Raw genomic sequence first — 23,665 nt, 5'->3', positions numbered from 1 at the left:
AGTTTGCTGTTAATATACAACTCAAGTTCAGGAAAATGTCATTTATTAAAAATTGATCATTAATTGAGAATGACATATTAACAATATTAATAGTAGCAAATAAATGACAATGACATTAAAAAGCAAAGGTGGGGTTTAGAAAATGCCCCAACCAGTATATTCATTACAGCAAAAATAGTTAAACACTACTACCAATATGTGAAAATAATCTTGTGAAGCATCACATAACCAGTATTTCTAGATGAAATAATAATAACAGTAAAAATAGAAATAATGATTAAAACTGAAATATTAAATTGGGTGGAAGATGGGTGGGTTTTCGCAAAAAAGTTACAAATTATTTTCTAAGCTTCAAATAAACGATGTTTCTTCTTTGAGAGAAATTAGCTGAATGACTGCATGTCCAAGCTCATGCAATAATCTGATCTTAATTGCCCCTCCAAATAACTGGCTAATCCTCTTCCTTATTTGACCATAGCATACACTGATCATGCAGACCTTGACCTCAGGCGGGAGATAAAGTGTCTACATTTATAATGTAAAATACTGCCCTAGACCCCATGTGGCTAATCCCTAGATAAAATTACTATACAGTAGATATTACTTAGTCCTCAATGATTATCTGAACTTGCAGACAAAAATGTTTTTATTTCAAATAAATTTATATGCTCAATAACTTTAGATTAAAATATCTCCTGCTTGTTATTTTTAAATGTACAGCCTTATATAATGTCTTTGTTCCAGTTATTTCGATGAGATTACTAACATTTATTTTAAGTTAACGACTGTTAATCTAGATATCATAACATTGGTTTGTAAGTTAACGAGTGTTAAGTCAGTCATAAAACTTCAATTGATCATGGTTTTCCGTCATTATCATCAGTTGACTTTAATTGAAATTTTTATTGCAAGAATGGATATTTCTACCTTAGCGAGTCACAATTCTTAATGCAGAATACGCAACATCACAATGGCTATTGAAGAAACAGAAAAACCTTCAGTTCTATTAAACAGACAAATTGTATAGTATATATTTTACAGAATAAAGAAATAAGAACTGCCAATGGAGACTAAACCAACATTCAAAACAGTTTTAGAATTCAGAGTTGTGGTATGATTGCCTATGAGACAACTATCCACCAAAGTCCAAATGACGTGGTTAAAGCAGCAAAAGGTCACCATACGACCTTCAACAAGGAGGAACATTCATACATGTACCATGAAGTCATAAATAAAAGACCCTGACATGGCAAAATGTGCAACAATTCAATCGAAAAAAAATAACAAAAGGCCTGATTAATGAAGAAAAAAAGCAATTAAAGAAAAATAAATATGAGAGACAGTAACCAACGACTAACACTGAATTTCAGACTCCTGACTTTGGACAAAAAAATGGGGTTTCCTGTGCTTGTTTTTAGTGCATAGTATTTCTGTTTTTCTTTGGACTGCTTTCAAATTCATGCAACGGATTTGATGATGTCAGTGCAGTGTTTTCCGTGAAATGCTGGTGCATATTATTAGCAAATCGCGAAACAACGCGTTTAACTTAAAATAGTTACAATCTGCCCCGCTACTCAATCGTATTCCCTTAAGCGCGGACCGTGCCTATTTTCACACATATTGTGCCGTTTACTTCGATATATACAGCAACAAAAAAACTTCAAATTCAGTATTGATTCATCTTACTTCAAATTTAGTATTGTTCTATCTTACTTCAAACCTGCATCTTTATCTAAATCTAGTGTTGTTCCATTTTACTTCAAATTTGGCATTGGAACATCTTACTTCAAATTCAGGTTTGTTCCATCTTACTTCAAATTTAGTATTGTTCAATTTTGCTTTGAATGTATCCATCACATTTTGAATTCAACCGAAATTGAATAAATGGCAGAGAAACATTCCTGAATTTTGTTCTTGCAATTTTTGGTTCAGACGAAATTAGGATTACGCAATCAACATTATTAAAAGGAATCACGTGAACATTTTGTTGAAAGGAATCACGTAAACATTTTATTAAGTTGAATAACGTGAACATTTCATTGTAAGAAACCACGTGAACTTTTGATTAAGATGAATCATGTAAACATTTTATTAAGATGAATCATGTGATCATTTTATTAAGATGAATCATGTGATCATTTTATTAATTCTAATCACGTGACCATTTTGTTAAGAGGAATAACGTAAACATGTTATTGAAAGGATTCTCGTGAACATTTTATCGAGATAAATCACTTGAACATTTCATTACGAGGAATCAGGTGAACATTTTATTAAGAAAAGAGAGGCGAAAGATACCAAAAGGACATTCAAAATCATAAGTCGAAAATAAACTGACAACGCCATGGCTAAAAAAGAAAAAGACAAACAGACAAACAACAGTGCACAAAACACAACATAGAAAACTAAAACTGAGAAACACGAACCCCACCAAAAACTGGGGGTGATCTCAGGTGCTCCGGAAGGATAAGCAGATCCTGCTCCACATTTGACATCCGTCGCGTTGCTCATGTTAGTGCAAACCCGTTAATAAGTCTGATTCGGTAGGTCCCATTCGCGGAAAAGGGGACGGGATTGTAGTTACGACAATTGCAACATATCCGCTATCATCTGTCGGCAAGAAGAGGGGCACAGTTTGTTTCCATGGGAATGCCGATTGTTTGTTGAAAAAACACGTCCTCCAAACGTAACAAATATGTTGTCAATCAAGAAATCAAGCATCTTGATAATATCAGATTCAGAGAATTTTTTGTTCGAATCAGATTGTTGTTTTACAAAGTAGGATTTATCCCTCCCTAAGACAAGATACTTGTATCTACGTTGGCCATTCTTTTTTATGAAACACAGCAGGACCAGCTCTTTCAATTTGTCTTTTAGTTTGGAATGGGTTATCACGTGAAACGGCATTGCATTAAGAGGAACACAGAATAGGAAATGATCATACAACAGCTGGACAATTAACTCGATAAGATTTGTTGTGGGGTTGAAATTCATCCTCTAAAATTAAAGACAAAGGTGAGCCCACTATGCTTTTGATGGAGTATTTGTTTTACTATTAACAACATCTCATATCACAATGATGGATTTTGAGCAGTAGATTACCAGTATATTTTCTTACATTTTGGCGTTTTTGCTTTATTCTGCAGAATTATGGTTGTTTCCCTCCCCCCCCCCCCCCCCCCCCTTTTTACATCTGCAATCGGTTTGCATCTTTTTTTTTCCTTGGTATTCGCTAAATTTAACCTCGGAAGCTTATTCCCACTAGGACCATTCGAAAAGTTTCGTATTTTATCAGCATTTTATAACATCAAGATAAATACAATTGAAGAAAGTGATCCGAATAAGTTTAATTGACTTTTACCTTTAATCTTGAATTTATACGTGTAGTTCAAGAGGATACATAATGTTCTGGATGAATGTTTGCGACAAGTGTCGAGAGATAAGATTTTACATGTCTTAGGGCTTTTTTTGTGACAAATACTCTCCCATAAGATTATGTATCTGTTCAAAATATAAACAAAAACAGATATTACTTCAATGTAACCATTATGGTAAAACATATAATGTTCGTAAATTTATTTTCTTCAGTGTAACAAGCTGTATCTGTTACATGGTATCATAGATGAATGAATTGTTCAGTTCTTTTCTTCAAATCAGTAAATGAGTTAAGAATAAAACTAATACAAAATACACATGATTTCTAAAATTTCTATGACTTAAATTCGACATATTATTTTCTGTCAATGCGGAACTTATATCGCAATCTAAATTACTGCATTTCACAGGGTTATTACACAAACTCTCATTACAACAGTATCTACACATAGCAGCCCATCTCTCTCTATATCCGTTTGGTGATATCTGCCAAGTACTGCATCTCTGTTCACAGCCATCATAGTGTCCGTTATCCCTTTCATATCCTACATATACTTTTGGACTGGACGAATAGGCCACTTTCCCGATTGTGATTCGACAACGTTGTCCTATTGGACATATAACCCGAGTTAAGTTCGGTTCTTTGAAATATTGATTTTCAAATCTGTAGTAGCCCTCGTCTCTATGGAAACATTTTTAGTTGTTTGCTTGGTGTCGTATACAGTGATAGCCAGTCTGACATTGTCCAAGTTCCAATACTAAAACTTGACGTAACACTGTCAAAAAGTTTCACGGTATGTCGTTCATATAATTCGTTTGACAGAAAACAGGTCGAATCACATGTTGTTGTTTTATTGTTACATTCGGTTGTGGAACCACTCCAGCAGGTATCAGTTTCTAGACGAAGTTGCGCAGAAGCACAAATATATGATCCATTGTATGCAAACGTAACTTTTTATGTATTCGAACGAGATACACCAACACTGACAGTATATGATGAAATATTGGCACCAAACGTAAATCTTGGTACAATGCTGGGAGTTTCACTGTATGGAACGCTATTTGTTACTTTGCTGTACATATGTTCAATATTTAGAATTACAAAAGGTAGCGCGAAGTTTCCGTTGTTCCATAAAATGTAGCATTACATTCAATTTGTGACATATCTGAAGAGGTCAAAAATACAGCAAACGAAGTAACAAAGACAAACTTACAAAGAATTTGCTCCATCGTATTTAACTTTTTGTAAGCTGTTTGTTTTCTTCTTCTGAAACTAGAAAGCAATGTTTCATGCACAAATAGAACAACTACGATTGAAAGAATTTATCAACATTTACATTTTAAAATGATACTGATAGGTAAATGTAATTAATAGTACTTCAAAGATACAAACATAATCCGGAAACATATAAACGTAAACACAGGAAATTTTCGTCAACACTTAAACTACGTATTATATAAAATTTGGACAAACATAATTCACGATTATTCAAAACTGTCCAGTGATAAATCCATTATTGAATCACATTTGTTTAAAAGGGCTAATTTTTCCCAAAGTGTACCTTTTCATGTCTTATATCTTAAATGGTTTTTTTATATATATATATAGTTGAAGAAAGTGTTGTTTTATTAAAACCACCTGAAAAATGACCCTCCTTGATGCCGATTAATCACCAGTAACGAGATATCTAAGGACTGGTGTTTGTGATGTAATCAAAACATTATAAATCATAAACTATAGTACGTAGTTTACTTGTAAGGCAGTTTTAGTTTGGGTCATGACGTAAATAAATACAAGAATTTCCGGATTTTGTTTTTGTACCATTGAATTAAGTGCTTATGAATATAATAGTTAATTCAGTACAAATAGTAAGAAATACGTTTGATACGGTGCTTTTTGTCCGGTGTTGCCTTTTGTCCGATAACTTTGCTTTTTGTCCATTGCTTTCGGTCCGTTTTGCTTTTTGTCCGTTGCTTTCGGTCCGTTTTGCTTTTTGTCCAATAATTTTGCTTCTCGTCCAATACTTTTACTTTTTGTCTGTTGCTTTCGGTCCATATTGCTTTTTGTCCGATTATTTTGTTTTTCGTCTTACACTTTTGCTTTTTGTCCGTTGCTTTCGGTCCGTTTTGCTTTTTTTCCGATGATTTTGCTTTATGTCCGATTTCAAAATGTGCATATGTGATATAGTGATAGAACCATCGACCTCCTGCAGCAAAACTTGCAACCCTTGTAAATTAGAATTACAGTCGAACACATCAGCATGAACTTACAACCTCAATATTGAATCTTTATTGATTACTATAGTTGAACTACTTCGATCAATCTGCCACCCAGGCCCAAAAGTTTTAAACAAAATTTGTGAAGCGTTACACCAATGTTCAAGGTAATGGGGAGGGGTTAGGTGCCAGAAAACATGTTTAACCCCGAGCAAATATTATATATGCCTGTCCAAAGTCAGGATCCTGCAATTCAATATAGTTGTCGTTTGTCTGTTTATCAAATTCGTTTTGAATTGTAGGACACTTGTCATTGTTGGCCTTGTATAGATTGCTATACATGTGGTCGTTTGCTCTGTATTTAAACAACAATCTAGCCATGGTGGCTTACGTCAACGCCATTTGGTCTCTTGTGGAAAGTATCTTCTTATTTTTATGGTTTATTCCTTCATTTTTGTCAACATCAGGTTAATAATACCTATTTGGGAGTATTTTTGATTTTCATTAATGAAGTATTCATTTAGAGCTTGTTGAACCCTAAACGTCCAAATTTCGAAAAACATGTACATGTACACATATCATCTTATATATTGCCGTAAAACAAAAGTTTAGGCTATCTCGCTATCTCGCAAAGGTTTGTATTATCTCGCAAACATAAAAAGAAATATAAAAAAGTATGTTTGACGCTTAATTCCGTACAATTGTGTGTACCGAATGAGCAAAGAAAAAGAGTGAATGTACACCAACTCGCTCGACGTGCATGTATGTTATTGAGTAATACATGAGACAGCTTATTTTTTATCTTGATATTTTAATCTTGAAATCGATTGCGTGCACTTGTTTACTACAAATGAGTTACTCTTTATCACAAACAGCCCTTCCTATGGTTATAAAAGGCAAAAAGTCACAATAAGAAATAGTTATTGTTACTTCCGTGATTAATTGCCGAAAGCATGTCCAGACATGGACCCGATCTCATACGGAAACTACAGGTAACAATAATATCATTTTTTATTGTTACCTGCAGTTATTGCTACCCGCAAATTATATTCAGGCAGGCAATGATAAAAAAAATATTTGATTTGAGAACAATCTGAATTAAATTTCAACAATTACAAGTTCAAACTTCCAGTTTTATTAACCAATATGACGTTCTCTTTTTGCATAGGAGGTCGATTAAAATAAATCGCTATTGTTAAGTATAGATACGAATGAGCAAGGTGTCTAATTTGTGGTCATTGAATAGTTTTAATCCTTTCAAGATTTTAACGATAAACTCCAACGGTTCCAAGATGTACGTTTTGTGCAGTTATATAAAAGAAGTTCTTGCAAAAAACAAGATATCGCCGAAGAAGGATATAGCAGAGTGGAACAGTTTAGTATGCGGTATAGACGTACATATATGTCTCTGTATAAATGGATCTAAAATTTGCGACAAGTGTCTGAAATGGTACCATCTTAAATGTTTTGGCCTCAAAATACTCCCATAGGTTACATAATGAATGTGCAGGAAGTGCCACCAAACTAAATATCTGAAAGAATCTAAATATGTATAAATGTGCTTTCAATTTACCATTGCTAAGTTCAATAAATAATTTCCTATACAATTGTTCAAATATGTATCGGCAGTAACAATAATTATTTCTTATTGTTACTTTTTGCGGGTGATCGTAGCCAGTGCCTTTTATAAAAGGTTGTTATGGGTTTCCTGGCCAAAAATACTGCCTAATTCTTTTTATATCTATCCCAAAATCTGTTTCGTGAGAAAAACAAGCAACTTTGTAGACTAGACTAGACTAGACTATAATAGATATAAATAGAAAAGACTATATAAATAAGAAGATGTGGTATGAGTGCCAATATGACAACTCTCCATCCAAGTCACAATGTATAAAAAGTTAACAATCAGAGGTCAAAGTACGGCCTTCAACACGGAGCCTTGGCTCACACCGAACAGCAAGCTATAAAGGGCCCCAAAATGACTAGCGTAAAACAATTCAAACAGGAAAACCAACGGTCTAATTTATTTAAAAAACGAAAAACGAGAAACACCTATGAACCACACCAACAAACGTCAATCACTGAACAACAGGCTCCTGACTTAGGACAGGTGCATAAAAATGCAGCGGGTTTAAACGTTTTAAAAGGCGCCAACCTTCACCCTAGACTAGAATGACTAGACTAGACTAGATTAAACTAGTAATAGACTAGAATAGAAAAAAATATAATAGAATAGAATATAATAGAAAGAATAAGACTAGTATAATATATAAGACTATATAAGACTAAACTAGACTAGAATAGACTAGGATAGACTAGACTAGACTAGTCTAGGTTAGATGGATTCGACTGGAATCTTGTTAAAAAAGGGCGTGTATTAAGTTTATAATCAAGACCTCAAGCTTTATGTATTTTATCATTTTTTATAATTCAGTTTTATTTATAAATACAAGTATTTTTGATATCATATATGCCTAACTATTTTGTAGTTTAACTCTTGAAAGTAAAATCGAAAATGTATGTAGATACCGAATTTAAAGTCCTGACAGTTTCAATTGCTTGACCAAATCTTTTCAAATCTTAAAAAAGTTGGACAATGTATAGGACTATTTCATACAGGTCAAATTCTGTTTTGACTTTTACCGTTCAAGAGTTATGCCCTTAGATATCTTTAAAAATGTATTTCTTTGGTTTAAGGATGACATTTATATACCTTTTTAATTAAAAAAAAATCCTCATTTAAGGGCTATCACTCTTATGAAGAGTGACAGTCTACTAACTATATCGGCAAAATTTGACTTGTTTGTGGATCTTGCCTTGCTGATCTTTTTTGTTAATTAAAGTTTCTATGTATGTATTACAATTTTAATCATATGGCAAAACGCAAAAATAATAACGAAATCATCATTAAAGAGCAATCACTCCATTAAGTAGTCGTCGGAAAATTTCCTCCATATTGTCTTAAATGTAGATCTTGTCTTGCTGATCATTTTTGCTTATTTAAGTGTCTAACTATCTATTAAAATTTTTAAGATATATGGCAAAAACGCAAAAATTGGTAAAAATCATGATCAAAGAGCAATAACTCTAATTAGGAGTCGACTGACGATTTCGACCACCATCCTTATTCATAGATATTGTCTTGCTGAACATTTTTGCAACTTAAAATTTCTCTCTATCTATTATAGTTTTCAAGATAAAAGGCAAAAATGAACAAAAATGGTAAAATTAGTCATTTCAGGGCAATAACGCCAATAAGAAGTCACCTGACAGTTTTGACGTCAAATAACAATTGGTAGAGCTTAATATTCTGAACATTTTTGTCCGTCAGATTTTCTCTATTTATAATAGTTTTCAGAATAATAGACAAAAGTTGCATTTTATCCCTATGTTCTATTTTAGCCATGTCGACCATCTTGGTTGGCAAGCGGGGTCATCGGTCATATATTTTGAAACTAGATACCCCAATGATGATTGTGGCCAAGTTTGGTGAAATTTGGTTCAGTAGTTTCAGAGGAGAAGATTTTTGTAAAAGTTAACGGACGACGGACGACGACGGACGCCAAGTGATGAGAAACGCTCACTTGGCCCATAGGGCCAGGTAAGCTAAAAATGAATATTGAAATTGAAAAGAGGACGGGATTGTGGTACTCTGGAATGACATATCGGATTTTTTGAAAATCAAACAGTGTGCTATATTCACAATGTTTTAACAATTATGTAAAGTTCTATCAAACAGAAATGTAAAGATTGAACAACATGAACATAAACAAAACCGGGATAAATTCTGATGCTCCGGAAGGTTATCAGTTCTTGCTCCACATGCGACAGATATTAGAAATACACCAACCTCTTATTTCAAGTGTAAATGGACACGGTATTCTTCGGCCACTTTGAGATCCCTGGAATAAAAAAAAAGTACTGTTAATCTGTAAATCTGTAATATTGTTTCAAAGACGACATTCTTTCAGATGTCAGTATTTAAACTTTTGAATGTAAATTATCTAAATTTTGAGATTTTTTCAATTGGTATTAAGATATGTGCAACAATGTTTTGAAGAGAATTGTAAATATTTCAGACAAACACTGAATTCATGTAAATATTGGCTATTAAGTCACTAATATTGAAACTTCGAATAGCCCAAAAAGTACTTCGATGTAAGTATTAATGTGTAAGGGGTCAATGTACTTAAAGATAAGAGTGCGGATTTTGTTATTATGTAACGTATAAGTCCTGTTGTAAGGCTCTTTATCTATCTTGTCACACACACAAACACATATTAGAAGAACAAAGATGCCAATGAAATCAATTTTGAAAACTCCGATTCATGTATCTATTTGGCTTTTGTCATTATTTTTCCGTAAGTACAGATGTATATGTTTTAATTTACAAAAAATATATTATTTTCAACAGCAAACCTTTTTTTTTTTTTAAATATAGTAGTGATCAATTGTATTTACGCTGTATCTTCTTATTACTTATATAAATCATGATTCCGGTCAGATAATAGATGTGTCATAGAGACAGCAACCAGCTATACTGTTGAATTATGTTTTTATTTTATTGATAAATTCTAAGTATTATGTTAGGAATATATTATTCAAAACTCTTTTGTTTTCACATTTTCTATTTCAATCCTATGGAAGAAAAAGTAATGTACAGGAGAATTGAATCGTCCATGCCCCTATCAATAGAAGCGTGTTTATTCCTAGGGACTTTGGTGACTTTCAAAATAGCTGTTAAGCAAAAATCACGATACCACTGGCCAGTTATAGTATATCTAACATTTTCTGAAATATTTGCTAATGGCCGTAAAAAAGTGAGGAAAAGTTCCTTAGCTGATTTAATTGTCTCATAGAGAATTCTTACTGCTTTTAACATGAGTATAGATTGAGCTAAAAAGAAATAGATGCTAATTATAATTGACTAAGAAGATGTATGATTGCCAATGAGACAACTATCCAACAAAGCCAAAATAAAGTGGATTTAAAAAAAACATTGTATTGTGCGCTGTTGTCCCGTATTAAATTTGAACAATAGCTATATGAAAAATGGTTGATTCTTGTCCGATGTGTTAATTATTTGTTTTACAAAGGACGCCATTGTAAAATCACAAACCTAATATATATCAGTTGTATAAATATGTTTATTTATCAATATCATGATTTTGAAAGGACTGGAAATGAATTTATCCAATAATGCCGTACATCACACCTCCTCCTTTTTCATTTTAAGGTTATAATTTTTTTATTTTTTGGATTTTTTTGTAGTTACTGTGTTCTCTGCACATAACTGTGATGTTGGATGGATTGTAGGATACAGCAAATGTTATATGGTGCACCAAAAACTGTTAACATGGGATGACGCTATGGTAAATATAAAGAAGTATTGGTCACTAGCTCGTATTTAAAACACGTGTAATTCCTTTATGTTTTTTCATAAAAATATTCGGCTTTTTTCATCACCTGGTTTATGTGAGCATTCATTGGCAACAGTTATAAGGACCTGTGTAAAAAAGCGACAGTGACCACTTATGTGGGGTTACTTAAGTTCAGCTTAATATGTAAAGGCAATGAGACATTAAAATGAAAACGGTAGGCAAACTCTGAAATGCATAGATACTATAAATGTATGCTACCAATTAAAAAAATATAGAAAAAGTAAATGGTGTTGAGTCTTGTTTTAGTGATTAAAACCCCACAAAAAATAGATTTAAGTTTTAAAAGTACATTAAAATTTTAGTTTCATTATTCTTATTATTGAAGTTTTTTCATGCAAAAGTAAGTATAAATGACGTATATTTCATGTGTTGGTGTGTCTGTTTATTGTTTCTATATTTTTAATTACAAAACTATAAGATACTATGTTAATAACATTTTCCAGCTTTATTGCCAGTCTCGTGGAGGACATCTTGCAAACATTGAAACAGAACAGGAAAGGGGTCTGATCCAATCAATAATGGAAAGATATAATCCTGGTAATAATTAATCATTTTTGTTGATATTAAATATTTTAGTACTTAGTATAATGTACACATATATCGATGTAACTTATGCGCTGAGTCCTTTTTTGGAGAGGAGTATGGGTGTTCTTTCAAATGTTAGGTGATGCTGTTTTTTATTTGGCTAAAATGTAGCAAAAGAAATAAGAGTATAAGAATATGGAATCTGCAAGCATCAAGTCTATATTCTCCCGAGAGCTTTGAAAGTGATACATGTAGCTTCGAAAATTGAAAAAAGATTCAAAAGAAATCGAATCAATTAATTTAGTATCTATTTGTAATGTTACCAACGTTTTGGGACTATTGGGAATTTAAAAAAAAGTATAACATCAAATTGTCTTGAAAAGAGCTGTTTCTATAATTATACCTATCAAAGAATGCTAACAGTCCATAAAATCCAACTCAAAGTACTTATTTGCTGATGAATCAGTTATCTTACTCTCTCTATAGCATTTGAGATCTTCAACATGTATCCTGGAAGAAGGAATACAGTTCATAGTTTTCGTTCAAATTCTAGATTTTCATTGAAATTATTGATGGATGAGTTGTCCTCAGATATAACCTCGTTATTTCCACAATAAAGCTAGCGAATAATAGCTTGACACACAAAACTTAATGCAAACGTGTGTCTTGCACTATCTTAGATTTACAGCATATGTAGAATGATAGGGCGCTGTACAGATTAGCTGGGCGGAAGCGAACGTCATAATTGAGGAGACATTGTCATTGTGACGACATCTCCCTTCACTACAGAGTTTCATCTGTACAAATGACTGTTTGAAGTTATTATAGAAGAAGCAAACAAAATTGAATGTTTACAAGAAATTACAGAAGAAAAAATGAAGAAGAATCGGTATGCATATTTAGCTTAATTCAAGTTAATATTCATTTCATATACCATCATATAGTGTCAATTGTGTTTATTATAAAAGGACGACAGCATTGGATGTTCGAAATGATTTATTTAAGGCACATTTGTATCATTATCATTAGTATTACTATGTGTATATTTTAAATACAATCTGCAGTCATAGATGTTTAGCAATTATCACATAAAAATGGATTGTATGCAAGTTATGATTAAAACAAAAGCAACTATTACAACACAGGCCCTTTATGTTAATGTTTACGGTATTCAGATGTGGCCAGAATAAGAAAGTTAGACATAAATTTTCGCTTATCCTGTGCTCATAAGTAAATAAATTATCGGCTACACTAAAGCTGTAGTTTTGTTTTAAGAATAATATTATATATAAATGATAGTCCGCACAACAGCCCTACAAAATTAGAATATAATAGATATTCCGTAAAATATAGTTCTATGTTGGTCAACGAAAAGAACGTGGTCGAAATTTAACTTGATTTAATTTTCCTATATAGATATAATGCTTTAATATTTAAATGCTAATTAACAGTATCTTTCGATCCCACATTTTAAAAAATACACCCAATATGTTATTACCTTGAGATATACCATACACCCTATTACCTGCTGTGGGTACTGCATAGGCAATAGATAAGACAGGTCAAAATCTGCTGTACTCAATTGCAAGTCTATTGTCTTGTAAGGGCAACGGAAACATAGACAAAAGATCTGCTGTACACAATAGCATAAACAATTATTTTTTATGATTGAAATAGGGAACACAAATCCTATACAAACTGCCGTAGAGATAGCCAGTATTAGGGTATGTATACGACCATGAAAGAGATATATACATCCATGTTTATATGTAACAAATCACTGTTTTAGGCAGTATAATCTGACGTATTTCAGCCAATTTCGAAAATACTTACTATTTTTCTTTTGTAGTAATCAGATAGAAAACACTACACCTAAAGTGCAACTTTGGATCAATAAGCCACAAGAAATAAGTAAGTTGAAAAAGCGCGTAATGTACATTTTTCGATATGTTAGGCTAGTTGGATACCTTCTTTTTGAAAAAAAAACTTTCAGAAGAGACCATTAGAATTGGAGGCCAATATTTCGGGGGCGGGGGTCCTATCTCGTTGCCATTTTCCCAATATTTCGCTAAAACAAAGCCGAAGTATGTTTTCAAAACATAGACTATGATCACGGCTTTAGCGAGGGTACTTTCAATGTTCAGCGTTGATCTAGTTACATACTTCGATAAATACTTACAGATATTTAATTATAAAAAGACTGACAACATAGACAATGGAATGAAAAGCTTCAGATCTTTAAAAAAAAGGGAGAACGAAATGCAGAATATTTTAGTTTGCAAAGGAAGTTCGAACATTGTTCAAAATAGTCAACGTTGTCTGCAATCAGCAATTTTGCTAAACAAATAATGGTTGTCAAATACATATTATTTGAGTGTATGATGGCATGATTTCTCCGTAAGCAGGTGAAGAACTTCCAGCTTGCTTTTGGTAACAGGGAGGGTTTTTAAAGTTCATATGTATAATGTTGTTTTACTTTTACATGTATTTATGTTGTCTGTAATACCGTATTTGAAAATTAAATGCTTTTTCAACTGATTATCATTTTAACGGTACTACAGTCTGTCGATACATTTATTTTGGCATTGCACAAGGTCATGTTTTTCTCTGACTGTTAATGACGTCTTTACACTAAATCCATTGGATGTTGGATGTGAACTGAGTGATATTTTAGTCTTAGATACATAATTTTTTTATTAGTTGTCTTTGAACTAGCTGTCAGTAACTGCGAGTACTCTCAGATCTGTACTGGATAAATACCCTGCCACGTCCGGTCTGTGTTTATGTTTGATGTTTTTCTTCTTTGTATCGATCTGATGAGTAAAGCCTTTTTCAACTGATTATTATAGTTTGTTCTTATGTTGCGCTGTGGCACCACTGTACCAGGTTAGGGGGAGGGTTGAGCGCTCACAAACATGTTTAACCCCCGCCACTTTCTGTATGTGCCTGTCCCAAGTCAGGAGCCTGTAGTTCAGTGGTATTCGTTGGTTCATGTCTGTCATATTTGTTTTGCGTTAATTGTTTTGTTATAAATTAGGCCGTTAGATATCTCAATTGAATTGTTTCATAATTTTCATGTCGGGAGCCTTTTATAGCCGACTATACGGTATGGTTTTTTTCTCATTGTTGAAGGCCGTACGGTTGCCTATAATTGCTTACATCCACTTTATTTGAACTTTGGTGGAAAGTTGTCTCATTGGCAATCATACCTTATCTCCTTATTTTTATATTCTATACAAATTTTTTATTGATCCACTGATCATACCGCATTCTTTTTTGAAACATATCTTTGTGTATTTTGTAGTGTCGCCAAGGAGCAATAACTTTGGGCTAGATAATGATACATTTGAGAGAGTAGAGAAGACAGGAAAAGAGTAAGATTTATGTAGTTTATTAAAAAGGGATATAATATAAGACAATATCAAAAATATTTACATGAGTAAATGAAATCTAAAACTAAAGCAAGCTCCCACGTCTCATAAATTTCATGCTATGTGATTTCTGTATAGCCTTTAAAAAGAAACGCTGATGAATATCACCAACAGAAGGCGAGAAAAACATAAATACTGACAATGGACATTTTACACTGGTTACATTTCATATTCAATGACTTGATAGATAAAAATGAATTATTGTAAAGAAATGTACCGACAAAAATGACATAGTAATCTAGCGCTTCCAGACTTGTTTGACCTGCCACATTCTATGGCTATTTTCCAATCTATCAAGGAAAATAACTCCTGAACGGCAAAAATAAAATCTTCAATATCGAACATGACCTCCATTTTGTCAGCAGTAAAATAACATATTATAATTTCAAATACATTGGTTGAATGGTTCATAAGTTATTGCATGGAAACTGTTGGCACCGACAGCTCCTGTCGCCGGCTCATCAGGCCTCCGTACTTCACCATTTTAATAACTCGAATTTTACTTCGGAAAACCCGGTTAGAAAAGTGCCATTTTTATGTAAAAACTTATCTATTTAATTATTATAACAATGAAAGTGACTTTTAGAGCGAAACTCTGTATATAATTACACTGAGTAATAATAAATTATTGTTTCAGGTTGCTTGCCAACTGGAAGTTCTTAGTTGAAGAAAATGAGCAAGCTATCGAAACAACCTTTAACAAACTACAGAACATGCAGCCAAGCAAACTATCCGAAAATAGAACAAGGCAAGAAATAGAACAACACATAGATTTTTATCAGGCTGACAGGCATGTTATGAAGAAATGCATGAACCATCTAAAATGTTCAATGAAAGACCGGCTTAATTACTTGAGAAAACAAAAAAAGTTTCTTCTTGATTATCAGAATACCATACAAAATATGTATTACTCCATTGAAAAAAGCAAACGTTCAAGAATTCCAGATCCATTTCCAAGATTCATTCTTGATGTTAAACTCAATCATTACCATATGTTCAACGAAGAACTTCTTATTTCTTCCAATGAACGCGCAAAAAAACATGGCAGACGTGTGATAGAGCCCAACACTATCAGCATCGGAAACATCAATGTATATATGGGAAGAACGGGTAGAGCAAATGTAATGACACCGATTCACGAAAATGAATTTGAGTCAGATAAATGCTTAACAGGCACGTGTTTCGACCCTTACTGTACATGCTGTAGGTCTGATTCAGAACTTAGTTTTGAAAACCATGAACTTGATATTGAATGTAAGATGTATGAAGCTGTAGAAGATAGCAAACGAAATGAAAATATTTCCAGACAGGAGGCGCTTACAAAAGTGTTGCAGAAACAAACTCAAAAAACAAAAATTCCAATTCCCGTTAAACTTCCATCACAGTTAGCTTTCAAGAAAATGAAAAACATGTACACATCCTCGACTCAATCCACTCAACTGAAGCTTCCACCACTTTTACCAAACAAAAAAGTAAAACACATGAATGAATCCTCGTCCACTCAATTGAAACTACCACCACTGTTACCAAACAAAAATATGAAATACGTTGAAAAATCGTCCTCTGCTCCTCTGAAATCACCACCAATACTTCGAAGCAAGAAGATAAAAACCTGTTGGGAACCTCTGAAACTACCACCGTTGTTGCCGGGTCAAAAGCAAAATTGCAAACAAGAAAAATCCTTCACTAATCGCTCTGTTACTCCAAGAATGCTTCAACCTCTAAAGATGCTGCCACAAAACATGAAAAGGTCTTTAATCATAAATAAGGTCAAGGATGATGACAAGAAAGAGAAGAGCAAAGTCATGTCAATGAAATCAAGGCCTAAGTCAGCCCAGCAACAGACTGCTGAAACATCAGATTCCAATGAAATTGTAAACGTAGGCTCAGAAATAGCTTTGGATACGATAAGGGGGAACAATGTGCCCCGCGAGAGAAATTACCGATATTCTAGGCTGCAAAATGACTCAACTAAAGATTGCTTTATCCCTAAGGGTCCAAGTGATAGAGTCAGCAAAATTATTTATGAAAGATACTTAACTTTAAGAAAACAAATTGGTAATGTCAGGAAGCAAACAGAAGTAGAAACATCGGATAGCTACCCAGAATCCGACCAATATCATTCTAAGCTGGATATAGAAGCCGATGCTAAATATGTGGTCGAAGACATTCTTGACAAGGAATACGACCAACTTACTACAACTGGTCAAAGCGAAGGTAGTGCCGTGAATGATTTTCAAGATACGACAAAACAATCTCGTTTGTCGGATTGTCAAGTTATAAACATCGACTCTAAAAGAGAAATTAAGACACGATTTCTTCCTATGCCACCCAAAACACCAAAACCAAAAACACTTAACTCCAGACTTCATCAATACAACAGGAAAAAAATATAATTATGATAATACATGTAACAGTATTTTTAACAGAAACTTAAACATGATATTGTGATTGTGTTATTCAATCTACCAAAAGAAGATTTGTGATGCACACCTGTAAATCGGTTTGGCTAGCTCAAGTAAAAAAGTTGTGTTATAAGGAATCGACTTCCATTCTACATGTAACAAAATAAGCTACTTTCCTAATCTATTTAATGCATCAATTTATGACAAAATGGACTGAAACAAAGAGGAAGGAACCGAATATATGAGTGGCAAGCATATCTATTGTGGTGGTGGCATATACAACAACTCATTGATTGTATATGAAATATCTGTAATGACAACAAAAAGACAATCGTATTGCTAATATGAACATAGAACTAACGTAGTTTTGGACTCAAACATTAGTACCCACTATTGTTCCCTTTATCTCACTGTATATAACTAAATAAATAATTATGTAAATAAAGTATGATATGTTTTCTTCTTTGTTTTTATTCAACAATATCTTTTTCGATTAGCTAATTTAGGTCTGTAGCGTAGCTATCAAAAAAATAACAGAGGTAGTTTTTCTTTTCTGTAGGGGATTTTAGAGGCGCTCAAGGCTCACAGAAGCGCTTAACTGAGTAAAGGTCTTAGCATTAACACCAAGTATGGCAATAAGGCTTAGCTCCAACATTACACAACCTTTGATAAGATTGATATTTTTCTTCCTTCCCTCTGCCTGTATCACTTTGATCTTCTGTCATGACAATCTTATTAAATGTTGTGTAAATTATAAAAAAAACTTTTTTTATGTTCAACAACCAAAATCATTTAGGTGATTGAAATAATTTACAATTGATACGTAAGGAAACTCATTCAGTAAATATATGAATAAACTAGAACTATTTATAACCAATTGATTTAATCTGCCATTACAAATATTGAAGTTTTGAATTGGTAATTACGAATATAATTCGTTTCGATATATTTGTACATGTGTGCTGTGTATTCTGTCAAATGTGCTTATAATTTGTGTATTTGTTTTTTTTTTTAAATATCAAGTCGGTTAAGAGCTCTACAGAGCTCATGTTTACTATGTTAATTTGTACATATCATGCCCGACTCTAAATAAAAAATTACTTACTTACTTACTACTTCTATATTATCCTGATTTATTTGACCGTTATGGAATATCTATGTCACAGGTGACCACTGGTATGTCCGAATTGACGTAGCCACGTACCGATTATCAGGTTGTCTTTTGCACTTTTGTTGATTTTTCGAGAGCCTTTGACACAATCTGTTATACATCTTTATGGATAAAATTACAAAAGGCGAATATTTCCGGGAATATTTTTAAGGTAATATATAGCATGTATAGTGATGTTAAATCGTGCGTTAGGAATGGTAACGAAGTGTCAGCCGTTTTTAACTGTAACATTGGAGTGAGACAGGGAGAAAATGTATCCCCCTTTTTATTTGCTGTTTATCTAAACGATCTTGAGTCTTTCTTTGCTGAAAATGATGTTCAGTTATGGAAAATATTTGCCGCAATTATTTGCATATCTACATAAAACTTTTCGTTCTTTTGTACGCCGACGACACTATAATTATATCTGAAACGGCCGAATCAATGCAACAAGCCTTAAATGTTTTTGAAAGATACTGTGTCCGATGGAAGTTAAACGTTAATTTATCGAAGACAAAGGTTGTTGTGTTCTGCAAACGGAAATCACGAACATTAACAAAGTTTCCAATATTTAACCAGTCTATTGGAATTCAAGATTTTTATCCATATTTAGGACTAACTTTTAACTACAATGGTTCATTTGAAACAGCGAAGAAACGTCTTAGCGAACAAGCACAGAAAGCACTTTTTAGTCTTTATACAAAGATACGTAACCTCTCAATACCTGTCGACTTACAATTACAACTGTTTGATGCACTTTTACTTCCAATTCTGACATATGGGTGTGAAATATTGGGATTCGGAAACAATTACATGCTGGAAAAAATCCAACTACACTTTTTAAATTAAATCCTCGACACCAAATTTTATGACATATGGAGAACTTGGTCGTACACCAATAGATACCGTAATAAAATGTAGAATGGTGTGTTTTTCGAACAAACTTCTCGCCAATGAAAATAAACTAAGCAGTATACTTTATCAAATTATGTTCAAGTTAATAGATGATGATCACATGTTCAAATGGATTGACTATATTAAATCGATTTTAGACAATTCCGGACTTAGCTATGTTTGGACTCAGCAATTCCATTAGATGTAAATCAACTGAAAATCGTTCTGAAAGAAAATCTTAAAGATGCATTCATTCAAAATTGGCATAGTCAAATTGACAACTCATCCAGAGGAGAATTTTATGGTCTTTTTAAAACAATGTTTGGCTTAGAAAACTATCTTGTATAATTATCACCAATCGAACGTGAATATATTTCAAAATTAAGATGCTGTAATGTAAAAATTCCAGTAGAGCTGGGTAGATGGTACAATATTCCAAAAGACGAGAGGACATGTAATTTGTGTTTAAATGAAATTGGTAATGAATACCATTATTTATTTGAATGCAATTCTATATTAGTAAAAAATATCAGAAATCAGCACATTCCAGAATACTATGTTAAATATCCCAGTGCAGCAAAAATGAAAGGACTACTATCATTGGTTAATATTAATGTACTTAAGAATGTATCTTTATTCGTTTCAAAGTTAACGAAAATATTATAAAGTAAAGTAATTATTAATATATTTCATTTCTAAGTTGTTTTATTTATTTCTATGATTGTATGTGATTGTATTTTGTATGTATTTACCTCTTGTTTCACATGTCAATGTGACGGAGTGTTTTTAAATAAAGCATATTGTATTGTATTGTCTGCATATTGATATTGTAAAATAACAGGTGCGAGTCACAATATGAAGCTTTTTGTCGAGTGAGCGCAGTGAACGAGTTCAAAAAGGCTTCATATTGTGTCGAGCAGCTGATATTTTACAATATAAATATGCAGACAACAAGATAATCGATTTATCGGGTTGTATTTGCGTAGTTTGCATAATAGAAACAAGTGTTTTCTTTATTTCACCAGAAAACCGGAAGAAGACTTGATAAGTTCAGGTCAAACTTATCAACGTCGGTTCAAACATTATGACGTCGCTGATAAGTCCGGGCTAAAGTTATTAAGGCCGGGTCAACGTATTTGACGTCACAAAGCCGTGATATCCAATTTTATTAAGAGCTGAGCAGAGTGATACAGACAGTGGGACGACCGATAAAACCCTGTATTGTTTTTTTTTTTTTTCAATTTTGACTTCACCGTAGTTTTATTTGAAATGTGCAATACAATGGGTCACACTTAAGAGCAGGATCTGATACCCTTCCGGAGTACCTGAAGTCAACCCCTGTTTCGTTGGGGTTTGTGTTTCTCAGGTATAAATACACAGTTTTGTATTTTGTTCCAGGTGAATTTTTTAACTTGAAAATAAAGAATAGTAAAAATTGTTGCTGTCAAAGGGGTTTTAGTGGAAATGATAGATTCCAGAAAGAAGACTAAACCATATTTTGTTTATTCGAAGTATATATTTCTGGTTTAAATTAATGTCCAGTCCAGCAATTAATCTGAGATTACATCAACATTTTTATGTAAATTTAAACTTATTTTTTTTTTCTTTTTTGAAGGCTGTATATCAGTGTTGTAATTATTTATGTCTGACATTGTTGTTCATAGATTTTTAAAAACTTAATGAGAGAGTGAGTTCCAGAGCAACCACCAAATGTTCCCATGGATACTGATTTTACGTGATTATTGTTTAAACTTTTTAAATAATTTGGAATCTGCTGAGAAATGATAGTCTTAGCATGTTTACATATACATGTTAAATTTGTTAAATCCGTTCGGAACGTATGTCAATGTTTCTGCACTTTTTGACCCAATTTTACCTTCATAGTGTTGGAGTTGTGTTTTGTAGACTGTTGTTTGATTTTTATATCGATTTTTTAATTTTATTTAATTTTATTTTATTTTATTTAATTTTTTTTTTTTTTTTTTTTTTTTTTATTTATTTATTTTTTTTTTTTGCCATCTTTTTTTGTAATAAAGAACTCTAAACGTTCATTATTACAACTTTTTGGAATTGCTGTATTTACACATTGTACGTACAATTACACAATATCGTAAAAGGGATTAAAATCACATCGTAGAAAATCTTTTTCACAATGTATTTTTTGGTAGAAGTGGAGGTAGAATGTTCTTTTCCATTTTTGCTATTTTAGTTCTGCCATTGACTTCCATGATTAAATGAAAAAAAAAATCATTATAGTGGGTTAAAAATAACATTTTGTGAATTGAATTATATAACTTCAGAAATAACTAAATATTGAAAGTTTCATTTTCTTTGTCAAAATATTTAATCAAAATGTCCAACCAATCTTATCATAAATTTTGAAAAGATGATTTGTTTGAGTAATTTTGTTAAATTATCAAATACTAGATGTATTCTTTTAAAAAGAAATACCCGCACCAATCTAAAATTTGGAAAAGAAACTCTTAGATATTTTAAATTCATATAAAAAAATACTGATAAATTTTTGTTATGAATAAAAATGTAAGGTTTCGGGGCTAAACAAGACCATTTATCATTGGTATAATTATATTTATTATCTTTATCAGGGATATACTGGCTGGGCGGAAAAGATGACGTCACTGAAGGTGATTGGCGTTGGCAACCATCAAAAGATAAAATAAACGAAACATTTTGGAACCCCGGCGAACCTAACGAATTTACGGGAAATGAGGATTGTCTAACTACATCGATCTATGAAAATGGTCTCTGGAACGATAACGCATGTGGGAATTATTACTGCCTTATTTGTGAAAAATAAGCTATGATATTAAATTATTTATATTTTGAATTGAGAAAGTTGAATAGATGGCAACCCAGTCACACTAGTTAGCCAAATAAATAATTACAGATCTCCATACGGTCTAAAATAATGGACAGCGCATATGTCAAACCATCTCCGCAGGTTTTTGTGGAAGTAATATGGTGAAGAAGAAAAGAAAAAAGACACTAATCGGATATGATACATCAAATAAAAACAGACAACACAATTGAAAATAAAAATGACAAACTGACAAACAACAATAATAAAACGTTACACAGAGGAGCAAAGATTTAGAAACACGAACCCAACCAAAACCGGGGGTGAACTCAGGTCCTCCGGAAGGGTATGCTGCTCCTGCTCTTCATGTAGCAACCTATACGTCGTTGAGACCTTTTGTTTTCAAGAAATAATATGATTTTTTAACTGATTTCTTTGAAGTTATTTATAAACAATATATGTGTGTTGAATTAGTGCACAGAAAGCTTTCGTATGGCATCGAAAGTAGCTTTATTTCATAAAAAATATCTTCAGACTGTAAATTTTATAAAAACTGAATTTATGAAAAATGTCAGGCCCATGACAACAGAATTTACTTGATATGAAGAAGTTTTTTCCTTATTTCAATAAAAAATCAAATAACACTATTATCTGAAACAACATAATTAAAACAAAAGAGTTTTTGGCATATCTTTTAAATTATGTTCTTAACAGCTTAGAGGACAACATTAATTATGACGTAATGATGTTGACTTTTGTCTGGGGTAATAGCGATTGTCATTGCATATCGAAAATGGTCTTACGCGTGAGAAGATTAAATCTGTGCCTCCAAAAGAATGATCAGAAGGTAAAATCACTTTATCAGTAATTGTTTAGCATGTGGAATGGAGAATATCAAATTATACTTTGCCTTAAACGTTATATTAAAACTTAAAAATTACGCAAACTTAAACTTTTTTTCCCAACTAAGTATGATCATTTAGAAAAATGCTTGGTTGCGTCAAGAAGGATATACGGGATTGTAGTTCAGTCAGGTTGATATGTTTTTTTACGTAAATAAGTCGACAAATTGAATGGTCGACGGATCGACAAGTCGACAGGTTGAAAGGTCGACATAAATATATGTGCAATAAATCATCTTTAAGAACTTTTTAATAACTTGTCGACCTTTTTTTCAACTGTCGACCTGTCGACTGTTTACTTTTATTTGTCACAAATTTGACATTATGGTGTTTGTATGAAATTGAAATTAATCATTTTTATTCTTGGTAAGCTGTCGACCTTATATATTTTGAATATCTTCCAAATATACACAAGCGTATGAATTTATTATAAAAGCCGGACAGGTCGACAGGTTGTCCATTGACGTAAATTAAGTCGACAAAATCAAAAATACCAGACAAATGCTT

At 32.6% G+C, this 23,665-nt stretch overlaps 1 protein-coding gene and 1 long non-coding RNA gene across 2 annotated transcripts; both read left to right on the top strand.

The window, feature by feature from the left end:
• The first annotated feature begins 9,873 nt into the window (after positions 1 to 9,873).
• On the top strand, positions 9,874 to 22,284 carry LOC127735066 (uncharacterized). Its single transcript, XR_007998006.1, has 4 exons — positions 9,874 to 9,953; positions 10,864 to 10,964; positions 11,477 to 11,570; positions 22,045 to 22,284. It is a non-coding gene; the product is annotated as an uncharacterized LOC127735066 (long non-coding RNA).
• LOC127735058 (uncharacterized) lies at positions 13,368 to 17,764 on the top strand. The gene is made up of 3 exons (XM_052245148.1): positions 13,368 to 13,469; positions 14,863 to 14,932; positions 15,627 to 17,764. Coding segments are annotated over exons 1-3 (1,830 nt in total). The 5' UTR covers positions 13,368 to 13,468; the 3' UTR covers positions 17,386 to 17,764.
• Positions 22,285 to 23,665: the final 1,381 nt, after the last annotated feature.

The sequence above is a fragment of the Mytilus californianus genome, unplaced genomic scaffold (assembly GCF_021869535.1).
Source record: "Mytilus californianus isolate M0D057914Y unplaced genomic scaffold, xbMytCali1.0.p SCAF_3, whole genome shotgun sequence".
Classification (NCBI taxonomy): domain Eukaryota; kingdom Metazoa; phylum Mollusca; class Bivalvia; order Mytilida; family Mytilidae; genus Mytilus; species Mytilus californianus.
The sequence above is the reverse complement of the archived record's forward strand: the minus strand, read 5'-3'. Positions and strand labels throughout refer to the sequence as shown.

What these genes read in the sequence shown, in the direction of transcription:
- LOC127735058 (XM_052245148.1), top strand. An exon ending in GTAGAGAAGACAGGAAAAGA is followed by an intron (nt 14,933 to 15,626) that starts GTAAGATTTATG and finishes TTATTGTTTCAG; the next exon opens with GTTGCTTGCCAACTGGAAGT.